This window comes from Salmo salar, chromosome ssa24, assembly GCF_905237065.1.
Source record: "Salmo salar chromosome ssa24, Ssal_v3.1, whole genome shotgun sequence".
Lineage (NCBI taxonomy): Eukaryota > Metazoa > Chordata > Actinopteri > Salmoniformes > Salmonidae > Salmo > Salmo salar.
The window spans coordinates 37,777,223-37,800,829 of NC_059465.1; the positions used below are offsets into that span (position 1 = coordinate 37,777,223).

Consider the following 23,607-nt stretch of genomic DNA (forward strand, 5'->3'; position numbering starts at 1 on the left):
AAGTACATCAAGCGTAATGTGCCATCATGTGTCTACATAGCGCTCTATAATCTCTCGTCAGAGTAAATCAATTACAAACATGCAACGATTAGAAGTCATTGCCTTGGTAAACTGGCTTCTTCATTAGAGTTGGCTGGTTTTCTGTCCACGGTGCTGTCAGCTATTCATCTAGTCTGGCCAATAGAGAGTGGACTGAAAGACTGTCTAACAGCCAGACTAACAGACAAAAGGCAAAGCTGAAAACAGCTGGAGGTCAGCAGAGCATTTTCAGGGCCATTACCCATCACCCCTTGCTGTTTTCCCATTTTCAGTCTCTTTTTGATAGCTCGCTTTCCAGATCTAATGCCATTCCCACACCGATTCCACCACTGCTGCTTCCAGTTTGCTTCCTTAAATGTGCAGATATGTGCATAAGAGTTGGAGCTTATCTTTCAGATCACAAACACTGACAGATGGAAAAAATATCATTTTAATATAATTTAGTTGTATAACCATTTCCTCTATTCCCCTTCGATATGTTTTTTAATTCCGTATAAAGCAATCACTGCATGCTATTATTATCCATCAGACCTTTTGAAGTGTCTGGAATGATACATACGATATAGACACATATAGACAGACATTATTATTATGTCCTATCAAGAATGGTTTTTCCAAAGGGGCGTATGCTCTTCTGTGATGTGTTTGAATGCTTCCTTTGAAAAACGGTTTCTTCCCTTGACCTTGTATATTCTAGAGGACACGGAATGGTACACAATTGACGGAATACAAAGACAGCGTAGTGAAGGGAATTTAAAAGATGTCTTCCTAATAAACATACGCATGCTCACACTCGTACATACACACACTTTAGAGGAAACAGACATACTGTATAGACGTATAGTTACTGTACATAGAAAACAATATTGACTGGCATGTCATGAAGAGTCCTAATAGTCATGAAGAGTCCTAATAGTCATGAAGAGTCCTAACAGTCATGAAGTGTCCTAATAGTTATAAAGTGTAATAAATTATCCTAATAGTCATGAACAAATAATTCACACTAAGCTCCCACTGATGAAACACTACAATAGGATTTAAAAAATCTGTCATTGGTTTTCATAATCAATCAAATGTTATTTGTGACATGTGCCGAATATAATAGGTGTAGACCTTACCATGAAATGTTTTTGTACAAGGCCTTTATACCAACAATGCAGAGTTAAAAAGTAAGAAGAATTTGCAAAAAAAAAACACAATAATTTGTAACACAATAAAAAAACAATGAGGAGTACTGGTATAGCCTTATAGTTACCATACATAGAAAACAATATTGACAGACAATAATAGTCATGAAGAGGCCTAACAGTCACGAATAGTCTTAATAGCCATAAATGGTGCTAATAGACATAAAGAGAAATAATATTAATGAATAGTCGTAAATAGTCATAGTCATGAATGGTCCTAATAGTCATAAAGATTTAATAGTCATGAACAAACAATTCCCACTAACTTCCCAGTGATGAAACACTACCACAGGAATTTAAAGGCTTAGTTTCCCCAAACTACATGTCTGTCTGTCACGTCGTTCGAGCGGACCAAAGTGCAGCGTGTGTATCGTTCCACATATTTTATTGAACTGTGAAACTATGCAAGATACACAAATAAACTAAAGAACAAAAACAACAAACCGTGACGAAGAGGTGCAACATACACTAACTCAAAAACAATCTCCCACAATGGTGGGAAAAACAACTACTTAAGTATGATCTCCAATTAGAGACAACGATGACCAGCTGCCTCTAATTGGAGATCATCCCAAAAAACAACAACATAGAAATACAAAAACTAGAACATAACAACATAGAAAATCTAAACTAGAAAAAAACCCTGTCATGCCCTGACCTACTCTACCATAGAAAATAACAGCTTTCTATGGTCAGGACGTGACACTGTAATTGGTTTTCAAATCATTCAATCAAATATGTCACGTGCCAAATACAACAGGTGTAGACTTTACCGTGAAATGCTTACCGTAATTTCCGGACTATTGATTGATTGCACCCACTGAATTCCATTTTTTTAATTTTTTTAACATAAATAAGCCGCACATGTCTATAAGCTGCAGGTGCCTACCGGTACATTGAAACAAATGAACTTTACACAGGCTTTAACGAAACACGGCTTGTCACAAAAATAAATAGGCTTTAACGAAACACGGCTTGTAACAAAAATAAATTGGCTTTAACGAAACACGGCTTGTAACAAAAATAAATAGGCTTTAACGAAACACGGCTTGTAACAAAAAATACAAAATTAGCAGTAACCTTTAGTTGTCTTTTTGCACTGAGTCAATTCCTCACGCTGCTGTTTCCAACGTCTTATCATCGACTCATTAAGACCAAGCTCCCGTGCAGCAGCTCTATTTCCTTTTACAACAGCCAGATCAATCGCCTTCAACTTGAAAGCTGCATCATATGCATTTCTCCGTGTCTTTGCCATGATGAGGGTGACAAAATTACTACCGTAGTCAGAATGATGTGAAGTTTGAGAGCGCTCGATTTAATCTAAACAGTAAAAAAGAGTTGTTTGACCTTAACCCGTTCGGCAATTTTATTGGTCTAATGAAAGCTTCATGCCGCCAAAAAACTGAGCACGTCACAGAATGTGTTTTTTTTGAGAAAAAACATTTGAAAGCGGGAAAAATCCATATATTAGCCGCGTCATTGTTTAAGCCGCGAGGTTCAAAGCGTGGGAAAAAAGTTACGGTTTATAGTCCGGAAATTATGGTACTTACAACAATGCAAATTAAAAAATTAAGAACAATTAGCACACAAAAAATGGTAACACAATAAAATAACAATAAGGAGGCTATATACAAGAAATACTGGCACCGAGTCAATGTGCAGGGGAACAAGGTAGTTTAGGTAATTAAGGTAATATGTACATGTAGATGGGGGTAAAAGTGACTAAGCAATCAGGATATACAGTTAACAGAGCAGCAGCAGCATATGTGAAGAGTGGGAAAGTGTGTGTTTGTGTGAGTGGCATCAATATGCATGTGTGTTTTGTGTGTGTGTTTTAAGTCTCAAGTTTTAATGTCACATGCACAAATACAGTGGAATGCCTTTCTTGCCAGCTCTAACCCCAACAATGTAGTAATCAATAACAATCTAGTCATCAATAACAATGTGGTCATCAATAAATGTGGTCATCAATAGCAATTTAGTCATCAATAACAATGTAGTCATCAATAACAATGTAGTCATCAGTAACAATGTAGTCATCAATAACAATGTAGTCATCAATAACAATGTAGTCATCAGTAACAATGTAGTCATCAGTAACAATGTAGTAATCAATAACAATGTAGTCATCAGTAACAATGTGGTCATCAGTAACAATGTAGTCATCAGTAACAATGTGGTCATCAATAACAATGTAGTCATCAGTAACAATGTAGTCATCAGTAACAATGTAGTCATCAATAACAATGTAGTCATCAGTAACAATGTAGTCATCAGTAACAATGTAGTCATCAGTAACAATGTGGTCATCAGTAACAATGTAGTCATCAGTAACAATGTAGTCATCAGTAACAATGTGGTCATCAATAACAATGTAGTCATCAGTAACAATGTAGTCATCAGTAACAATGTGGTCATCAGTAACAATGTAGTCATCAGTAACAATGTAGTCATCAATAACAATGTAGTCATCAATAACAATGTAGTCATCAGTAACAATGTGGTCATCAGTAACAATGTAGTCATCAGTAACAATGTAGTCATCAGTAACAATGTGGTCATCAGTAACAATGTAGTCATCAGTAACAATGTAGTCATCAATAACAATGTAGTCATCAGTAACAATGTGGTCATCAGTAACAATGTAGTCATCAATAACAATGTAGTCATCAGTAACAATGTAGTCATCAGTAACAATGTAGTCATCAGTAACAATGTGGTCATCAGTAACAATGTGGTCATCAATAACAATGTAGTCATCAGTAACAATGTAGTCATCAATAACAATGTAGTCATCAGTAACAATGTAGTCATCAATAACAATGTAGTCATCAATAACAATGTAGTCATCAATAACAATGCGAAAATACAAATAACAAGGTAGAACGAAAACACACGAGATATAAAAATAAGAAATGAGAAGAACACTATAAAGTAAGTAAGCATATTATATACAGGGTCAGTGCCATATTTACAATCTGCAGGATACTGGATCGATAGAGGTAGATATGTATAGTGGTAAGGTGACTAGGCTTCAAGATAAACAGAGTAGCAGCAGCGTATATAATGATTGTATGTGAGTGGGTGTGTGTAGAGGCAGTATACATGTGTGTGTGTGTGTGAGCAAAAGATGGAGTGACTGTGTGTGTGTGTTGGAGTATCAGTGTGTGTATTGTGTGTGTTGGAGTATCAGTGTGTGTAGTGTGTGTGTTGGAGTGACAGTGTGTGCATTGTGTGTGTAGGAGTATCAGTGTGTGTGTTGGAGTATCAGTGTGTGTGTGTTGGAATGACAGTGTGTGTAGTGTGTGTGTTGGAGTATCAGTGTGTGTAGTGTGTGTGTTGGAGTGACAGTGTGTGTATTGTGTGTGTTGGAGTATCAGTGTGTGTAGTGTGTGTGTTGGAGTGACAGTGTGTGCATTGTGTGTGTTGGAGTATCAGTGTGTGCATTGTGTGTGTTGGAGTGACAGTGTGTGCATTGTGTGTGTTGGAGTATCAGTGTGTGCATTGTGTGTGTTGGAGTATCAGTGTGTGTTGTGTGTAGGGCCCTGTCAGTGAGCATAGAGTGCAAAAATAAGAATAAAATACAAAGGTCAACTCAGATAGTCTGTATTGACATTTTGTTGGCTATTTACTTAACTATTTAGCAGTCTTATGGCATGGGAGATAGAAGCTGTTCAGGAGCCTGTTGGTGTCAGACTTAATGCACCGGTACCGCTTGCCGTACGGAAGCAGAGAGAACAGTCTATGGCTTGGGTGGTTTAACGATTTTCAGGGCCTTCCTTTCACACCGCCTGATATAGTGGTCTTGAATCGCAGGGAGCTCAGTCTTAGTGTGGGTACTGGGCTGTCCGCACCACCCTCTGTAGGGCCAATGCTATCGAGGGCGGTGCTATTGCCATAACAAGCAGTGATGCAGCCAGTCAAGATGTGGAACTTTTTCGGGATTTCAGCGCCCATGACAAACCTTTTCAACCGCCTGAGGGTAGGTGGTGCTGTCGCACCTTCTTTACGACTCTGTGCGTGTGTTTGCACTGTTTTAAGTTCTTAGTGATTTGGATGGCGAGAACTTGAAGCTCTCGACCAGCTCCACTGCCTCCCCGTTGATGTGGATCGGGTATCCCCCTGTTTCCTGTAGTCCACGATCAGCTCCTTGGTCTTACTGACATTGAGGGAGAAGTTGTTGTCCAGACACCACACTGTCAGGTTATTGACCTAGTCCTTGAAGGTTGTCTCATTGCCGCTTCTCACATATCTAAAAGCATTGGATTGGTGGAGGCATGGACTAGTAGGAGTTTCTACCATATTTCTTATACCATTTATTTCCTTTGAAATCACAGAAGGGAAGTGAACAAGTGCACACTTTGGGAGGAAGGAGAGATAATTGGGACAGCCTGGGTGTTGGTCCTTCCACCACCAACACACTTACTAGTGTCTCACCATGCCCCTAAAGCATGCTGGGAAGTAGGAACTCACTTGGGTCCTCATATTTTTTCATGTGCTGCGTAAGTGACAATTTCTGCCTGTTTTAGCATTTAGTTTCCTCACCAGACCGTGAAATTAGCAGATTTAGTCAACTGTGAATGAATTGTGCGTGTGCGTGACTGCGTGTGTGTGTGGGGTAAAATAACATCAGCTCGCAATGTTTCTTACACTATGTGAAACTCTCACTAATTTCTTCCTCCTTAAGCTTTCCCAGAAAAACGAATTTGCTAGTGATAGGTCTGAGATTATTTCAATGAGCATTCTGTTTCTGAAGACCAGAACTGTGACCCTGGTCATAAGTAGTGCACTTTCTAGGGAATAGGATGCCATTTGGGATGTAACACAGATGTCTACAACAGTGCTATCCAGACTCGGAAGAACCCACATTTCAACTAGTTAGCATTATTAATCCTGCATACTCCTGCACGAATATACTTTTTACTGCATACTCCATAATTCATATTCACAAATAGACTTCCTCCTCATATCAAGATCTCTAACAGAGAATGATTCATAGCGTTATCATTTCAGACCATGCCCCACGGCGCCGAAGACGTGGATGTCGATTAAGCCAGCCCCTCGCACCTCTCTGATTCAGAGGGGTTGGGTTAAATGCAGAAGACACATTTGAGTTGAATACATTCAGTTGGACAACTGACTACGTATCCCCCTTTCCTTTCCCATGTTAGTGATTTTCTCCCCATCTGTCAACACACACAGAACTAAACAGATTCAACAGCTCTCTATGAAGTGGTGAGGAATTTATGTCGACAATGAGGGAGAACATGTTTGAATTCATCACCACTAATTTAAACTTTGTCCACTCTGTACAAATGGTGTGGGAAGCCTTTAAAGTAACCTGCAGAGGTTGGATCAATAGTTACACTGCAGCTAAAAGGAAAAGCATGTTACGAAAGAAAAACAGTTTAATAGTGGAATTTAAGACTTTGGAATCAATGTATGTTGGACTAAAACAAAAAAACGGACTTCAAAATGCCTTCCATGATGGGAATAAATTTGCCTTGTTTCCGATTACGTAGGACATATTTCAAGTCAGGTGACAAAGCGGGAAAAAAATGTGCATTTAAACTTAAATAGTTGTAAAATAAACCAACAATTCCAGCTGTTGAGGATTGTAATGGGTCGATAGCATGTGATAAAAAACAAATTTACTCTCCTTTTAGAGAGTATTCCTCTGGACTGTATCAGTCTGAATGTCCTACCAATACCAGAGAGAGATTCTTTATTTTAAAGATATATCTCTGCCCACTCTTAAGGAGAGTGATAGAATGGCATTGGAGGTACCTGTTCTGGATACGTAAATCATATTGGCCATTAGGGTCCTCTCAGCTGTAAAACCCGCAGGGGGATGATGCTTACAGCATAGAATTTGACAAATGTTTCTAGATAAATATCAAGTCATCAGTTAATAAGATATCTGATCTAAATGGACCGGGATAAAACCAATCGGGATGACATTAAGAGACGGACAGTTCTACTTGTATCACTTTGGGGTAGAGCAGAGGTGATAAAGAAGAACATACTCCTTAGACTAGCGTTCCTTATGTCAGCTATACCACTTCAGTTCCCTCAGCACTGGTTTAAAGAGATACATTGTTTATTTTCAAGCTTGTAGAAAGAAAAGAAACCAAGAATTAACCACAAAAAAACGTCCATGCCAAGAAGTAAGGGTGGGTTGAATTTATTTTGTTTAACCTTTATTTGGACAGGGTATAAGGGCACAGGGCGAGACCCAGGTGCAGACACGGGAGGCAGATGGGTCAAGTCTCTGATATTTATTAGTATCCAAGGGGCAGGCAAGAGAATAGTCGTGGACAGGCAAAAAGATCATAACAAGGTCAGAGTCCAGGAGGTACAGAGTGGCAGGCAGGCTCGAGGTCAGGGCACCCAGTATGGTCAGGCAGGCGGCTACAGAGTCAAGGCAGGCAAGGGTCAAAACCGGGAGGACTAGCAAAAAACAGAGAAAAGGAAAAAGCAGGAGCACGGAGTAACATGCTGGTTGACTTGACAAAACAAGACGAACTGGCACAGACAGAAAACACAGATATAAATACCCAGGGGATAATGGGGACGATGGCTGACACCTGGAGGGGGGTGGAGGTGAGCACAAGGACAAGTGAAACAGATCAGGGTGTGACACAGGGAGTCAATGCTGAGACCAAGGTCTCTTAATTTTTTTTATTTAACCTTTATTTAACTAGGCAAATCAGTTTAGAACAAATTCTTATTTACAATGACGGTCTACCCCGAAAAAACCCAGACGACTCTGGGCCAATTGCGCGCCACCCTATAGGTTTCCCAATCACGGCTGGTTGTGATACAGCCTGGAATCAAACCAGGGTCTGTGGTGACGCCTCTAGCAATGAGATGCAGTGCCTTAGACCGTTGCGCCACTCGGGAGCCCAGCGGTCTAGACAGGGAGTCAATGCTGAGACCAAGGTCTCTTTATTTAGACAGGGAGTCAATGCTGAGACCAAGGTCTCTTTATTTTGACAGGAAGTCAATGCTGAAAACAAGGTCTCTTTATTTAGACAGGGAGTCAATGCTGAGACCAAGGTCTCTTTTCCAGATGAGCCCTGTATAGCATCACAATACACATCAAAATACAACAAAACCCATTAAACTACAGATTCATATAAAATACATGTTATTATACACAACAATACACAAAAAGCCAAACACAATGATAAAAAACAGACCCATTCTTCAGTAAAAAGGTATCCTAGCAACCGTCTGAAATGCTCAGAGACCACCAGTTCCTCCAATTTTAACGTTTATTGTAGATCATTCCACACTAAAGGTGCAAGGAACTCAAAGGCTGATTTACCTAACTCTCTAGAAACCAAAGGAGTCTCCAGAGTTAACCAGCCCTGTGAACCAACCATGTCATTTTAAATCTTTGTGGAGCAGGGCTTTGTAAACAAAAAGAGCATAATGATGTGATCTACGTGACTTCAAAGAGGTCCAGCCAACCTTTTGGTAAAGAATACAGTGAGAAGTAATAAAACTGTTTCCTGTGATAAAACGAAGGGCGCTATGTAAAACGGCATCCGAGGGATTAGGTGTTGCCAATGTGTACTTGTACTACTTGTCATATAATGCGAGATACCCACTGGCATGGGGCTATAAAAACAGGGGAATAGCAGGCACCTGGCAGTGGCTAGAGGAAGAAATAGTGACAGAACATAACACGTTGATCTCCGTATTATCACTATGGTATGACCCCAAGTTCCACTGCAAGATAGAACATCTACTGCTCTAGTTCTATTGTGAAGTGGCAAACATACTTCATAAAACGTTATCTGTCAATGGAGCATCCCTCCCTTTCTGTTTTATATGGCACAACCCCTTGTTCACCGCAGGTGGCAAGACACTGGCTAATGGTACCTGGCAACGCCAAGGTATCAGTTCGGTGGGGCAGGTCGTAAGAGACAGAGATATCATACCATTCCAAGAGCTGATGTCAGAGATTGGCCTGAATAATATAGCATTTCAATGCCATTTACAACTCAAATCTGTTCTCAAGTGTATTTCCTCAAAGGGTATTGATGTGGGATCTAAAAGTTCTTTAGACAACAAACTGAGGGATGTTGCTATTGTGAAAATAACTGTTTCCTCCCTATACAAGCTGGTTGGCTTTAAATAGTCTTAAATAGTAACACCTCCACTGAGTTACATTCCGAGCTGGACATGGGGTGTATCTATCACAATGTGACGCAATATGGAAAATACAACATCAATATTCAATTGCGTAAGATATAAGATTATTCAAATGAAGATCTTACACAGGGCATACATCACACCACACAGGTTGAAAAAGACGGATCAAAGCCTTTCAGACTTGTGTTGGCATGGCTACGGTGAGTTCGATACACTAACGCATCTGTTCTGGAATTGTCCAGCCTTCAAAAGATTCTGGACTGAGGTATTTGATAGATTGTCTGAAATCTTGAATGTAGAGTGTGTGTACAAAACATTAGGAACACCTTCCTAATATTGAGTTGCACCCTCTTTTGCCTTCAGAAAGGTCTCAATTCGTAAGGGCATGGACTTTACAAGATGTCGAAGCGTTCCAAATGGATGCTGGCCCATGTTGACTCCAATGCTTCCAACAGTTGTGTGATGTTGGCTGGATGTCCTTTGGGTGGTGGATTATTCTTGATACACACGGGAAACTGTTGAGCGTGAAAAACCCAGCAGTGTTGTAGTTCTTGACACAAACCGGTGCGCCTGCCTGGCACCTACTACCAATACCCCTTTCATAGGCACTTAAACCTTTGTCTTGCCAATTCACCCTCTGAATGGCACACATACACAATCCATGTCTCAATTGTCTCAAGGTGTACAAATCCTTAATTAATAAGGATCCGCCCCTTTTTTCAATTTTTGCCTAAAATAACATACCCAAATCTAACTGCCTGTAGCTCAGGACCTGAAGCAAGGATGTGCATATTCTTGATACCATTTGAAAGGAAACAAGTTTGTGGAAATATGAAATGAATGCAGGAGAATATAACACAGTAGATCTGGCAAAAGTTTTGTACCAACATCTTTGAAATGCAAGAGAAAGGCCATAATGTATTATTCCAGCCCAGGTTCAATTTAGATTTGGGCCACTAGATGGCAGCAGTGTATGTGCAAAGCTTTAGACTGATCCAATGAACCATTGCATTTCTGTTCAAAATGTTGTATCAAGACTGCCCAAATGTGCCTAATTGGGTTATTAATCAATGTCAAGTTCGTAACTGTGCACTCTCCTCAAACAATAGCATGATATTATTTCACTGCAATAGCTACTGTAAATTGGACAGTGCAGTTAGATTAACAAGAATTTAAGCTTTCTTCCAACATCAGATATGTCTATATCCTGTGAAATGTTCTTGTTACTTACAACCTCATGCTAATCACATTAGCCTATGTTAGCTCAACCGTTCCGCGGGGGACCCACCGATCCTATAGAGGCTACCTACTGCCCAGTACTCTATTCTTAGTCAGTCAAATATCTTTATAAAGCCCTTTATATACTGAACACCAATATAAAGCAACATGTAAAGTGTTGGTCCCATGTTTCATAAGCTGAAATAAAAGATACCTGAAATGTTCCATACGCACAAAAAGCATATTTCTCTCAAATTTTGGTTACAAATTTGATTACATCCCTTTTAGTGAGCAAGATAATCGATCCACCTGACAGTTGATTAAACAGCATGATCATTAAACAGGTGCACCTTTTGCTGGGGACAATAAAAGGCCACTCTAAAATGTGCAGTTTTGTCACACAACACAATTCCACAGATGTCTCAAGTTTTGCGGGAGTGTGCAATTGGCATGCTGACTGCAGGAAAGTCCCCCTGAGCTGTTGACAGACAATTGAATGTTCATTGTTGTTTTACAGAATTTGGCAGTACGTCCAACCGGCCTCACAACAACAGACCACGTGTATGGCCTCGTGTGGGCTAGCGGTTTGTAATGTCAACATTGTGAGCAGAGTGCCCCCTGGTGGCAGTGGGGTTATGGTATGGGCAGGAATAAGCTACGGACTATGAACACAGTTGCATTTAATCGATGGCAATTTGAATGCACAGAGATACCATGACGATATCCTGAGGCATGGCCCCATGTCGCAAGGATCTGTACACAATTCCTGGAAGCTCGAAAATGTCCCAGTTCTTCCATGGCCTGCATACTCACCAGACATGTCCATTGAGCATGTTAGGGATGCTTTGGATTGAAGTGTACGACAGCGTGTTTCAGTTCCCACCAATATCCAGCAACTTCAAACAGCCATTGAAGAGGAGTGGGACAACATTCCACAGGCCACAGTCCTGATCAACTCTATGCGATGGAGATGTGTCGCCTGACTGGTTTTCTGATCTACAGGTTTCTGATCTGTATTCATGTGAAATCCATAGATTAGGGCATAATGAATTTATTTCAATTGACAGAGAGAGAGCAGCAGGTCCGGGACAAGGTAGCACTTCCAGTGAACAGGTCAGGGTTCCATAGCCGCAGGCAGACAGTAGAACTTATGGCATGGCAGTCTGACCAGGAGGACTGGGGACGGGGACAGCCAGGAGTCGTCAGGCCAGGTAGTCCTGAGACATGGTCTTAAGGCTCAGTTCCTCTGCGAGGGGAGAGAGAGATGGGAGAATTAGAGGGAGCGTACTTAACGTCACACAGGACACCAGATAAGACAGGAGAATTACACCAGATAGGACAGACTGACCCTAGCCCCCCGGGACATAGACCATTGCAGCATAGATAGCATGAGGACTGAGACGAGGGGGGGTCGGGGGACGCTGTGGCCCCGTCTGACGATATCCCCGCACAGAGCCAATCAGGCAGGATATAACCCCACCTACTTTGCTAAAGCACAAGTCCCACACCACCGGAGGGAAATCAACAAACTACCAACTTACTACCCTGAGACAAGGCAGAGTATAGCCCACGAAGATCTTCCCCACCACACGAGCCCGAGGGGGAGCTAGACCGGACATGAAGATAATGTCAGTGACTCAACCCACTCAAGTCGAGTATAGATAAAAAAGCCTGGCAAGACATGATGCACCCCTCCTAGGGACAGCATTGGAGAGCACTAGCAAGCCAGTGACTCAGCCCCCATAATAAGGTCAGAGGCAGAGAATTCCAGTGGAGAGAGGAGAGCCGGCCAGGCAGAGACAGCAAGGGTGGTCCGTCACTCCAGTGCCTTGCCGTTCACCTTCACACCCCTGGGCCAGACTACACTCAATCGTAGACATAGGCTGTATCCCAAATAGCACCCTGTTCCCTATATAGCGCACTACTTTTTGACCCTGTCAAAACGGGCGCACTATATAGATAAATAGGTGCCTTTTGGGATGCATGAAAATGGTATTTACGTACAGTGTCTTCTAATGGTGAGACACAACATGTGGGAGGATATTAGCTCAGCCTAAGTGGGTTTATAGCTGAACCTGGCCTGCATAAACACACAATCTAGAAGAAAAAGAAACGCACACCTATTAAGGCGAGGTGCTGGCTAGCGGAGTAGAAAACTAGAAAACTTGAAAATAAGGGAGACATAAACACACACACACACACACATACGTTGTGTGGCAGATTAAAACAACACTGTTCTCAGTGGATCAACTTGTGTATTCTAATTCAGACTCCCTAATTGGTTTACTGGCCTTACTGGCCTAGCAACTGCCCTCATCCTCTGGAATCCTCCTAGAAACTATTTCTTGAAGATGACTGAACCCCTCCTATGCTCACACTATGACTCACAGGCCACAGCCATATTCATCTCCATAAACGCTGCTTCGCTTAAATATAATAGACTCAGACGCAGAAAATAGCAATCCCTACATTTTTCTATAGCAATATTTAGGCTTTTTAACATGGTATTCTCCTATCTATTTAGTTTGAGAAGTGTGTCAGTATTAATCAGATAGCGAGTTTGGAGTGTTGTTTTGACAACAACAAGTTGAGAATGACTGTGATCGTCAGCGGCAACAGAGAAGCCATGGCAGAAATTAGATGTAATTCTATTGATGTGTGCATGACTTGGTTTAACGTGTAAAAACAACACAAAGCGATGTTCCATTACTCAGCCATACCAGCAAATCACAACACAGGGATTTCTGATGTGTGTGTTCACAGAATCCCCGTCATTTTCTTGATTTCTATACACCTTGAATCTTTGCATTAATGAATCTGGTGTGTGTGTGTGTATTTGTGTGCATGTGTGCATATCTATGTGTATGCTTGTGAACGTGTCTCTGTGTGTTTGTGTTCCAGCGGGCAGACGTGGGTCTCTCGGCTCTCACCATCACGCCAGAACGGGAGAGTGCGGTGGACTTCACCACACGTTACATGGACTACTCGGTGGGTGTGCTGCTCAGGAAGGCCGAGCGTACAGTGGACATGTTCGCCTGCCTAGCGCCCTTTGACCTGTCGTTGTGGGCGTGCATTGCGGGCACCGTGCTGCTGGTGGGCATCCTGGTCTACCTACTCAACTGGCTGAACCCGCCGCGCCTGCCCATGGGTGCTGTCTCCTCCACCACCTTCTACAATTCCATGTGGTTCGTCTATGGATCCTTCGTCCAGCAGGGTGAGTTCCTTTTTGTTTGTATCCTTTTGTTTTTGTTTTTCCTTTGTGATGTACTGTATTATTATCACCTGGTTTTAACCAATCAGCATTCAGGATTAGACCCACCCGTTGTATATTGTATTATTATAAACTGTGTGGTTCGAGCCCTGAATGCTGATTGGCTGAAATCTGTGGTATATCAGACTCTATACCACGGGTATGACAAAACATTTATTTTTACTGCTCTAATTACATTGGCAACCAGTTTATAATAGCGATAAGGCACCTCGGGGTTTGTGGTATATGGCCAATATACCACGGCTAAGGGCTGTATCCAGGCACTCCGCGATACGTTGTGCCTAAGAACAGCCCTTAGCCATGGTATATTGGCCATATACCACACCCCCTCGGGCCTTATTGCTTAATTATCACCTGGTGTGTGTCCCTCTATCGTGATAGGAGGAGGGGATGGGGTTAAGACATGGGTTCCCAAACTTTTTTGTCCCATGACCCCATTTTGATATCTGAAAATTCTTGCGACCCCAACCATGTGAAAAAAAGGATGTAATTAACAGCCAATGTTAACTTTTTTATTTGGGGCTATGGCAGTCAAAAACATTCTAACGGTATTTCTGATTGTCTTCTCAACTCACCATCACATACTGTACTTTTAATGTGGGGCTATGACAGTCATTTGTAAATAAGTCTGACATAATGTCTCTTATCTCACCACCACTAATGAGATGGGTGTGCTGGATGCATGTCGTGTCGGAGCTTCTCAAAGTCAGGGGGCGTGGTCCACAGTGCACACCTAATCTCTGCTGTCACATCCAACCTGGATCAATATTTGGTTGTAATGCAGACGAGAGCACTGAATCCAGCTACACACAGATATGAGCTGGCGAAGGGTACCATGACTTTTAATGCTCAAAAGGAGACAGCAGGGTATTTCCTTTGAATCGGGAACCAAAACTCCTCCATAGTGACCCGTGAATGTGTTGTCTGCAGAATTCGGTCACTTACCTGCATGTCAACTGAGCTAGGATCACAGTCAAACGGATTGGGAAGTACTAGGTACCAAAGTGCTCTTCCAAGCGTTGGAGGTGAGCAGTCATCACACGTGTCAGATGTTTACTGATGCTGTTTTCTGTTACAAACATGCACAGCCGAGGGAAGGGGGCATGGTTCGATTTTGAAAGACTTTCTCCAATAAGAATTATTTCCTCTGAATCCACTAATTCGATCCCTCATCTGTAGAATGTTTTTGTCCTTCCCCTGCATGCTTGTGTTCAGTTCGTTCAGTTTCCCAATTATGTCTGTTACATAGGCAAAGACATCAGTGGTGATTTTAGCATGTAAATCTTGGTAGTGCAAAAAATATATATATGTTTAGATGCATGCCAGCAAAGCCACTACACAACACAACACAACACTAAACAATACATTAATTGCACCATAATAGTGACAAACGGTGCCCACAAACTGTTAGGGCCTACATAAAGCTGTCCCAACAGCAGAGCTTTCTTTTCAGCACCATGGAGTGAATCCTAACCACCGCTTCACTTGGCTATCAGCGGAGCCTTGTCTGGCAGCGAAACAGTTCATTCAGCCTAATTTACTGCCTTTTTAAAAAAGATAACTGATATGGCTGTCTTGCCTAAACAAATGACATTTCTATTGACAATTGAGATGTACAAACTATGGCATAAGGGAACAATGAGCGGATAAGAGGCAATCCGTAATTTTGATTAAGACATTAATGACCGAGCTAAGACGGACATAGTCAATAAAGCTATTGCTTCAGCACTTTTGAAATTTACAGAGAAATAATTCAGAACATGGGCCATTCTTACAGTATTCTCCCTGTACACCAAGTCAGAACTGTAGAATAAATAAAGGGGGTACATATGTCACGCCTGCTCCCGCTCTCCCTCCCTGGCGCTCGAGGGGGGAAGGCTGCCCAGAATTACTCACTCCCGCCACCATCATTACGCACACCTGCTTCCCTCGTCACACGCATCAGCGATCCATTGCACTCACCTGGACTAAATCACTTGTTATTTCCTCCCCTATATCTATCTGTTCCCCAGCTCTGTTCCCCACTTCAGCCGTCTGTCGTTTTGTTACCCGGTTCTGACGCTGTTCCTGTCCTGTTCCATGTCTCTGCTATATTAAATGTTCAACTCTCCATACCTGCTTCTCATCTCCAGTGTCAGTTCTTACAATATAAGCAGACAATGAAAGCTCTTACAATATTCAATGATTACATTTCTCTAACACAGGTTATAGGCTACATATGCACCACCACATCAGAACAGTAAGCTAAGTTGTGGGGAGAAAGGGACCAAATTATTAGGGTGGGGCACATGGGCTACTAACAGCTCACTACACAACATACACTTAGCATTACATTCTTAGCCACATTATGCTTCAGCATCCAATACATTATTGAACTCACCTTCTTGTTCAGTGCTCACTTGAACAGGAAGGTGGCACGGCGCTTCTTCTTGTGGGGAAATTTTGTCATCAAAGTCTGTCATTCTCTGGATTTATGGTCCTTTCAAGACAACTGGGAACTGAAAAAAACAAGGTTGAATCATGACGTCAGTGATCTTCAGGTCGTCGCTCTAGAAAGAGAAAAAGTTCCCGACTTGAAATTCCGAGTTGGATGACAATTCAAAACATATTTTCCCAGTCGGAGCTCGAGTTCCCAGTTGTCATGAACTCACTCAAGTCTGAGATTTCCCAGTTCAGAGTTTCCAGTTGTTTTGAACATGGCAGAAGTCATGCTGGATTGAAAGCATGACCAATGTATTCATCCTTTTCTGGCCCATGGTGTTGCATGTGAATGTTTATCCTTTTAAGCTTGGAAAAGAGACCCTTAAACCCAGACCACACACCATCTCCACTGAGTAGCAGGCCAGTGATTGCTTTGCAACGCTTGCAGTTAGCCACTGATTCCTTCCAAACCACTCATTGTTGAATTTGCAATTTCTAATGTTTATGTCCATTGGCCGATGAGCACCGATATGTTTTATCTATAATTTATCTTCATATGACAAAGATTGAAATGGATTTGCCAGTAGATTGTCGACTTGATTCATGATGATGACTGCTTTTCAAGCTTGCTAGCTAAGATTTTGGAAGTATGATGTTGATATGATCAGTCCAATCAAATCTACGGTAGATATATCGTGATATGACGTCATTTTATCTGTGGCCAATGACCTTGAGCCTTCTTGGATGGGCACATCTAATGTAAATGTATGGCAGCAAACAAGGGGCTTGAATTTTAGTGCTCTCCCCGTAGATTTTGCGGTGATGTAGTGTCCCCATGAGTGACGGAACATTGAGCCAATCATGGTGCAACTAAAGAACATTACCAACCCCTATGCTCTGTATATTCCGCTAACTGCCCCACTACCACAGAAAGCACTGAGCTAGGCTGAAACACCTGCATGTTGGAGCTGCCTTACTCAAGAAAACAAAAAAGAGACCATGTTTGTATGCAGCTTTATTAAATCAAATATTATTATTTTTACATTGTTTGGAAACTGATATGTGATACATATTAGTGGCAAAATAAAAGTGGGGCTGAATGATGGGTCGCCTGAATGATGGGTCACCACTGAATGATGGGTCGCCTGAATGATGGGTTGCCTGAATGATGGGTTGCCACTGAATGATGGGTCGCCACTGAATGATGGGTCGCCACTGAATGATGGGTCGCCACTGAATGATGGGTCGCCACTGAATGATGGGTCGCCACTGGATGATGGGTCGCCACTGAATGACGGGTCCCCTGAATGATGGGTCACCTGAATGATGGGTCGCCACTGAATGATGGGTCGCCACTGAATGATGGGTCGCCACTGAATGATGGGTCACCTGAAAATGGGTCGCCACTGAATGACGGGTCCCCTGAATGATGGGTCACCACTGAAGGAGACACATTTTCTTTTCATTACACGGGAAGTCAATAAAGTATTTTTTTTTTACATCCATTGTAAATTACAACAGTTCCTCTCTTAAAGTGAAAAATCATTCCAACACTCCCCCTCGATAACCACCAAGCCTCGGTGTAAAATAGAAGATTGTCATACTCTGATCCCATTTCTCCACATAGTTTTACGAACAGGCGTGCGCGCAGTGGATGTAGTTTACAATCAAAGTTACCTGCTGCAGTATATCTCTGAGTTCTGTGCTCAGCTCTTTTGCCGCCAGTTGCTCTCGGTGTATCTATCATACAATGCGTCCATATGGCAGAGGGAGACACATTCATAACTAGAGTGCAAAGGTCTGCCCGCTGTCCCACCATAGATGGAGCCCCATCTGTGCAAAAGCCCACCATTCGATCCCATGGAATCAGTTTTTTGTCAATATAGCCACGCAGCACACTGAACATTCCCTGTGCCAGTCATGCTCGGGAATCGTGAGACAGAAAAATATGTCCTTATTGAATAGAATCCCCTGACATGTATAGAGAACAAAAGTCAATGCTTGGGCATCTCGGCCCTCACAGCTATCACCCATTTGGAGACCATAAGCTGGGGAGTTTTTGAGTCTTTCAGTCAGTTTCCTCTTGTTTGCTTGCAATAGCATAAATTATTTGTTTAACAGTGTAATCTGACGAAGGTTTTGATTTGAGTTTCTGTGCCTCCGTCTCCTCACACATTGTTTTCACCATATCAATTGCGGCAGGTATTATCAAAGTCTCTGCAATAGTGTGTGGTTTCATAGCGTAGCAGGCCTAGCCATTCACTGTGGGAATGATTCAAGTGCAACGGTCAAGTACGGCCTTTTCCCATGATCTAAGGGTGCTCTCTGGTTGAATTTTGTTTTTTAGATTTGAATCATTTTTTTATTTAGATTTTTAAGGTTATTATATATATTTATATATAGTTTTTTTTTAATAAAACAATTATTTCACCTTTATTTAACCAGGTAGGCCAGTTGAGAACAAGTTCTCATTTACAACTGCGACCTGGCCAAGATAAAGCAAAGCAGTGCAACAAAAAACAACACAGAGTTACACATGGGATAAACAAAAGTACAGTCAATAGCAATAGAACAATCTATATACAGTGTGTGCAAATGGAGTAAGGAGGTAAGGCAATAAATAGGCCACAGTAGCGAAGTAATTACAATTTAGCAAATTAACACTGGAGTGATAGATGTGCAGATGATGATATTCAAGTAGAAATACTGGTGTGCAAAAGAGCAAAAAAGTAAATAAAAACAATATGGGGATGAGGTAGGTAGTTGGATGGGCTATTTACAGATGAGCTGTGTACAGCTGCAGCGATCGGTGAGCTGCTCAGACAGCTGATGCTTAAAGTTAGTGAGGGAGATATAAGTCTCCAACTTCAGTGATTTTTGTTCTCTGCAGTCATTGGCAGCAGAGAACTGGAAGGAAAGGTGGCCAAAGGAGGTGTTGGCTTTGGGGATGACCAGTGAGATATACCTGCTGGAGCGCATGCTATGGGTGGGTGTTGTTATGGTGACCAGTGAGCTGAGATAAGGCGAGCTTTACCTAGCAAAGACTTAGGGATGACCTGGAGCCAGTGGGTCTGGCGACGAATATGTAGCGAGGGCCAGCCGACGAGAGCATACAGGTCGCAGTGGTGGGTGGCATATGGGGCTTTGGTGTCAAAATGGATGGCACTGTGATAGACTGCATCCAATTTGCTGAGTAGAGTGTTGGAGGCTATTTTGTAAATGACATCGCCGAAGTCGAGGATCGGTAAGATAGTCAGTTTTACGAGGGTATGTTTGGCAGCGTGAGTGAAGGAGGCTTTGTTGTGAAATAGGAAGCTGATTCTAGATTTAATTTTGGATTGAAGATTCTTAATATGAGTATGGAAGGAGAGTTTATAGTCTAGACAGACACCTAGGTATTTGTAGTTGTCCACATATTCTAAGTCAGAGCCGTCCAGAGTAGTGATGCTAATCGGGTGGGCGGGTGCGGGCAGCGATCGGTTGAAGAGCATGCATTTAGTTTTACTAGCGTTTAAGAGCAGTTGGAGGCCACAGAAGGAGTGTTGTATGGCATTGAAGCTTGTTTGGAGGTTTGTTAACACAGTGTCCAAAGAAGGGCCAGATGTATACAGAATGGTGTCGCCTGCTTAGAGGTGGATCAAGGAATCACCCAAGAGCAGGCGACACCATTCTGTATACATCATTGATATATACAGAGAAAAGGGCTGGCCTCAGAATTGAACCCTGTGGTACCCCCATAGAGACTGCCAGAGGTCCGGACAACAGGCCCTCCGATTTGACTCACTGAACTCTATCAGAGAAGTAGTTGGTGAACCAGGCGAGGCAGTCATTTGAGAAACCAAGGCTGTTGAGTCTGCCGATAAGAATTCCGGTGATTGACAGTCGAAAGCCTTGGCCAGGTCGATGAAGACGGCTGCACAGTACTGTCTTTTATCGATGGCGGTTATGATATCGTTTTGTACCTTGAGCGTGGCTGAGGTGCACCCGTGACCAGCTCGGAAACCGGATTGCACAGCGGAGAAGGTACGGTGGGATTCTAAATGGTCTGTTTGTTAACTTGGCTTTCGAAGACTTTAGAAAGGCAGGGCAGGATGGATATAGGTCTGTAACAGTTTGGGTCTAGAGTGTCAAAGGGGGATGATCCCGGCAGCTTTGTAATCTTTAGGAATCTCGGACGATACGAAAGAGAGGTTGAACAGACTAGTAATAGGGGTTGCAACAATGGCGGTGGATAATTTTAGAAAGAGAGGGTCCAGATTGTCTAGGCCAACTGATTTGTACGGGTCCAGGTTTTTCAGAACATCTGCCATCTGGATTTGGGTGAAGGAGAAGCTGGGGAGGCTTGGGCAAGTAGCTGCAGGGGTTGCGGAGCTGTTGCCCGGGTTTGGGTTAGCCAGAATTGCTTATTAAAATTCTCGATTGTCGTGGATTTATTGGTGGTGACAGTGTTTCCTAGCCTTAGTGTGGTGGGCAACTGGGAGGAGTTGCTCTTATTCTCCATAGACTGTATAATGTCCCAGAACTTTTTGGAGTTAGAGCTGCAGGATACAAATTTCTGTTTGAAAAAGCTAGCCTTTGCTTTCCTAACAGACTGTGTGCATATCGCGGGGACAATTCGATGCTAGTACAGTACGCCACTGGTACGCCACTGGATGTTTTTGTTCTGGTCGAGGGCAGTCAGGTCTGGAGTGAACCAAGGGCTATATCTGTTCTTGGTTCTACATTTTTTGAAAGGGCCATGCTTTTTTAAGATGGTGAGGAAATTACTTTTAAAGAACAACCAGGCATCCTCTACTGACGGGATGAGGTCAATATCCTTCCAGGATACCCGGGCCAGGTCGATTAGAAAGGCCTGTTCGCAGAAGTGTTTTAGGGAGCGTTTGACAGTGATGAGGAGTGGTCGTTTGACCGTGGACCCATAACGGATGCAGGCAATGAGGCAGTGATCGCTGAGATCCTGATTGAAAACAGCAGAGGTGTATTTGGAGGGCAAGTTGGTCAGGATAATATCTATGAGGGTCCCCATGTTTACGGATTTAGGATTGTACCTGGTGTGTTCCTTGATAATTTGTGTGAGATTGAGGGTATCTAGCTTAGATTGTAGAACGGCCGGGGTGTTAAGCATATCCCAGTTTAGGTCACCTAGCAGAACGAACTCTGAAGATAGATGGGGGGCAATCAATTCAGATATGGTGTCCAGGGCACAGCTGGGAGCTGAGGGGGGTCTATAGCAGGCGGCAACAGTGAGAGACTTATTTCTGGAGAGATTCATTTTTAAAATTACAAGTATACAATGTACAATATGTAGATTGAACAAAAATATAAACGCCACATGCAACAATTTCAATGATTTTACTGAGTTACAGTTCACAGAAGGAAATCAATGAATTTAAATACATTCATTAGGCCCTAACTTATGGATTTCACATGACTGGGCAAGGGCACAGCCATGGGAGGGAGCCCCCCCCCTCCTCAGATGATCCCGCAGGTGAAAAAGCCAGATGTGGAGGTCCTGAGCTGGCGTGGGGCTGTTTGGACGTGCTGCCAAATTCTCTAAAACAACATTGGAGGCGGATTATGGTAGAGAAACTAACATAAAATTATCTGGCAACAGCTCTGTGCCACGCTCCCTCAAAACTTGAGACATCGGTGGCATTGTGTTTTGTGACAAAACTGCACATTTTAGAGTGGCCCTTTATTGTCCCCAGCACAAGGTGCACCTTTGTAATGATCCTTCTGTTTAATCAGTTTCTTGATATGCCAGGTGGATGAATTATCTTGGCAAAGGAGAAATTCTAACAGGGATGTAAACAAATTTGTTCACAAAATTTGAGAGAAATAAGCTTTTGTGTGAATGGACTTTTCTGGGATCTTTTATTTCAGCTCATGAAACATGGGACCAACACTTTACATGTAGAGTTTATATTTTTGTTCAGTAAATATTTCTGTTTATATATTTTCAGATTTTGGAAATTCTCCCATGACCCCATTTTCATATCAGGCGACCCCACGTGGGGTCGTGACCCCTATTTTGGAAACCGCTGGGATAAGAGAAGAGAATGAAAGAAAAGGTGAACAGGGTGGGAGAAGAGAGAGAGGAGTGATGTGGAGAGAAGAAGAGAGAGAGGATGATGAGGAGAGGAGAAGAGAGAATAAAACATAGTGATGGTGGTCTTTCGGTGTTCTTTCAAAGGTTAGGTTAAAATCAATTTCTCTGGATTTGAGGAGAGGGAAGAGGAGAGGAGGGGGAAGGAGAGGGGTGGGAAGGGGAGGAGTGGGACATGGGAGCTTAGGGAAAATAAAAGGAGAAAAGCAAAGAAAAAGCAGATAGCGATAGATAATGGCATTGACTAAGAGAGAAGATGTGAGGTGTTTTGAGGCAAAGTGAAGGAGCTGTGAGGTTTTATTTTTTTCATGAGGCCATATTTATTATGCAAATTATGGGAGTGATTTTAGCGTTGGTTTAATATTATATTTTAAATGAGCCGCAGATGAGCTCACAGAAATACAAGCAACCTCTTAATCTACGTTTTACTAATGGCGGTAATGATGATAAACGCTAATTGTTCCCTTTTATTCACAATCATTCTTCTGTTAGTTGTAATTAAACTTTAGTCATCTAGTCATTATTGCGCAAAATCTAATTATTTGTATACACACTCTCACCTCAGTATCAACAACGAGGCAAACTACATGCACGATAGTCTTCAACGGTCAATAATGGCTGAATATGCAATGGATCAACATCCCAAGGCTCTTTAACAGGAACAGTTCATGCAGAGACACACTGGGCCAATTGTGCGCCGCCTTATGGGACTCACAATCACGGCCGTTTGTGATACAGCCTGGAATCAAACCAGGGTCTGTATTGACGCCTCTAGCACTGAGATGCAGTGCCTTAGACCGCTGCGCCATTCGGGAGCTCCTCAGTCCCAAATGGCATCCCTACGTTTGATCAGGACCCATACTAGTGCACTATATAGGGATTATGGAGCCATTCGGGACTGAAACAACATTGTCCTCAGGGTTGAATTGATTTGGAGGTCCTCAGTACCCAACAACATTCCAGATAGTCTGCAGATATAGATGAATAGTCCAACATGACACTGCAGAGCCAGGATGAATGGTCCAACATGACACTGCAGAGCCAGGATGAATGGTCCAACATGACACTGCAGAGCCAGGATGAATGGTCCAACATGACACTGCAGCACCAGGATGAATGGTCCAACATGACACTGCAGCGCCAGGATGAATGGTCCAACATGACACTGCAGAGCCAGGATGAATGGTCCAACATGACACTGC

The 23,607-nt window shown here is 42.5% G+C and overlaps 1 protein-coding gene across 3 annotated transcripts in view; it reads left to right on the top strand.

Annotated features, from left to right (window-relative positions):
• Positions 1–23,607, top strand: part of LOC106585836 (glutamate receptor ionotropic, delta-2) — a 628,475-nt gene that overhangs the window by 477,795 nt on the left and 127,073 nt on the right. For all 3 annotated transcript variants that reach the window (XR_001324086.2, XM_014172508.2, XM_014172509.2), the window contains exon 11: positions 13,509–13,821. Coding sequence is in view for 2 of the 3 variants with exons in the window: in XM_014172508.2 (XP_014027983.1) it covers positions 13,509–13,821 (313 nt within the window). In the remaining variant the exon portion in view is untranslated. The remainder of the gene's footprint in view (positions 1–13,508; positions 13,822–23,607) is intronic.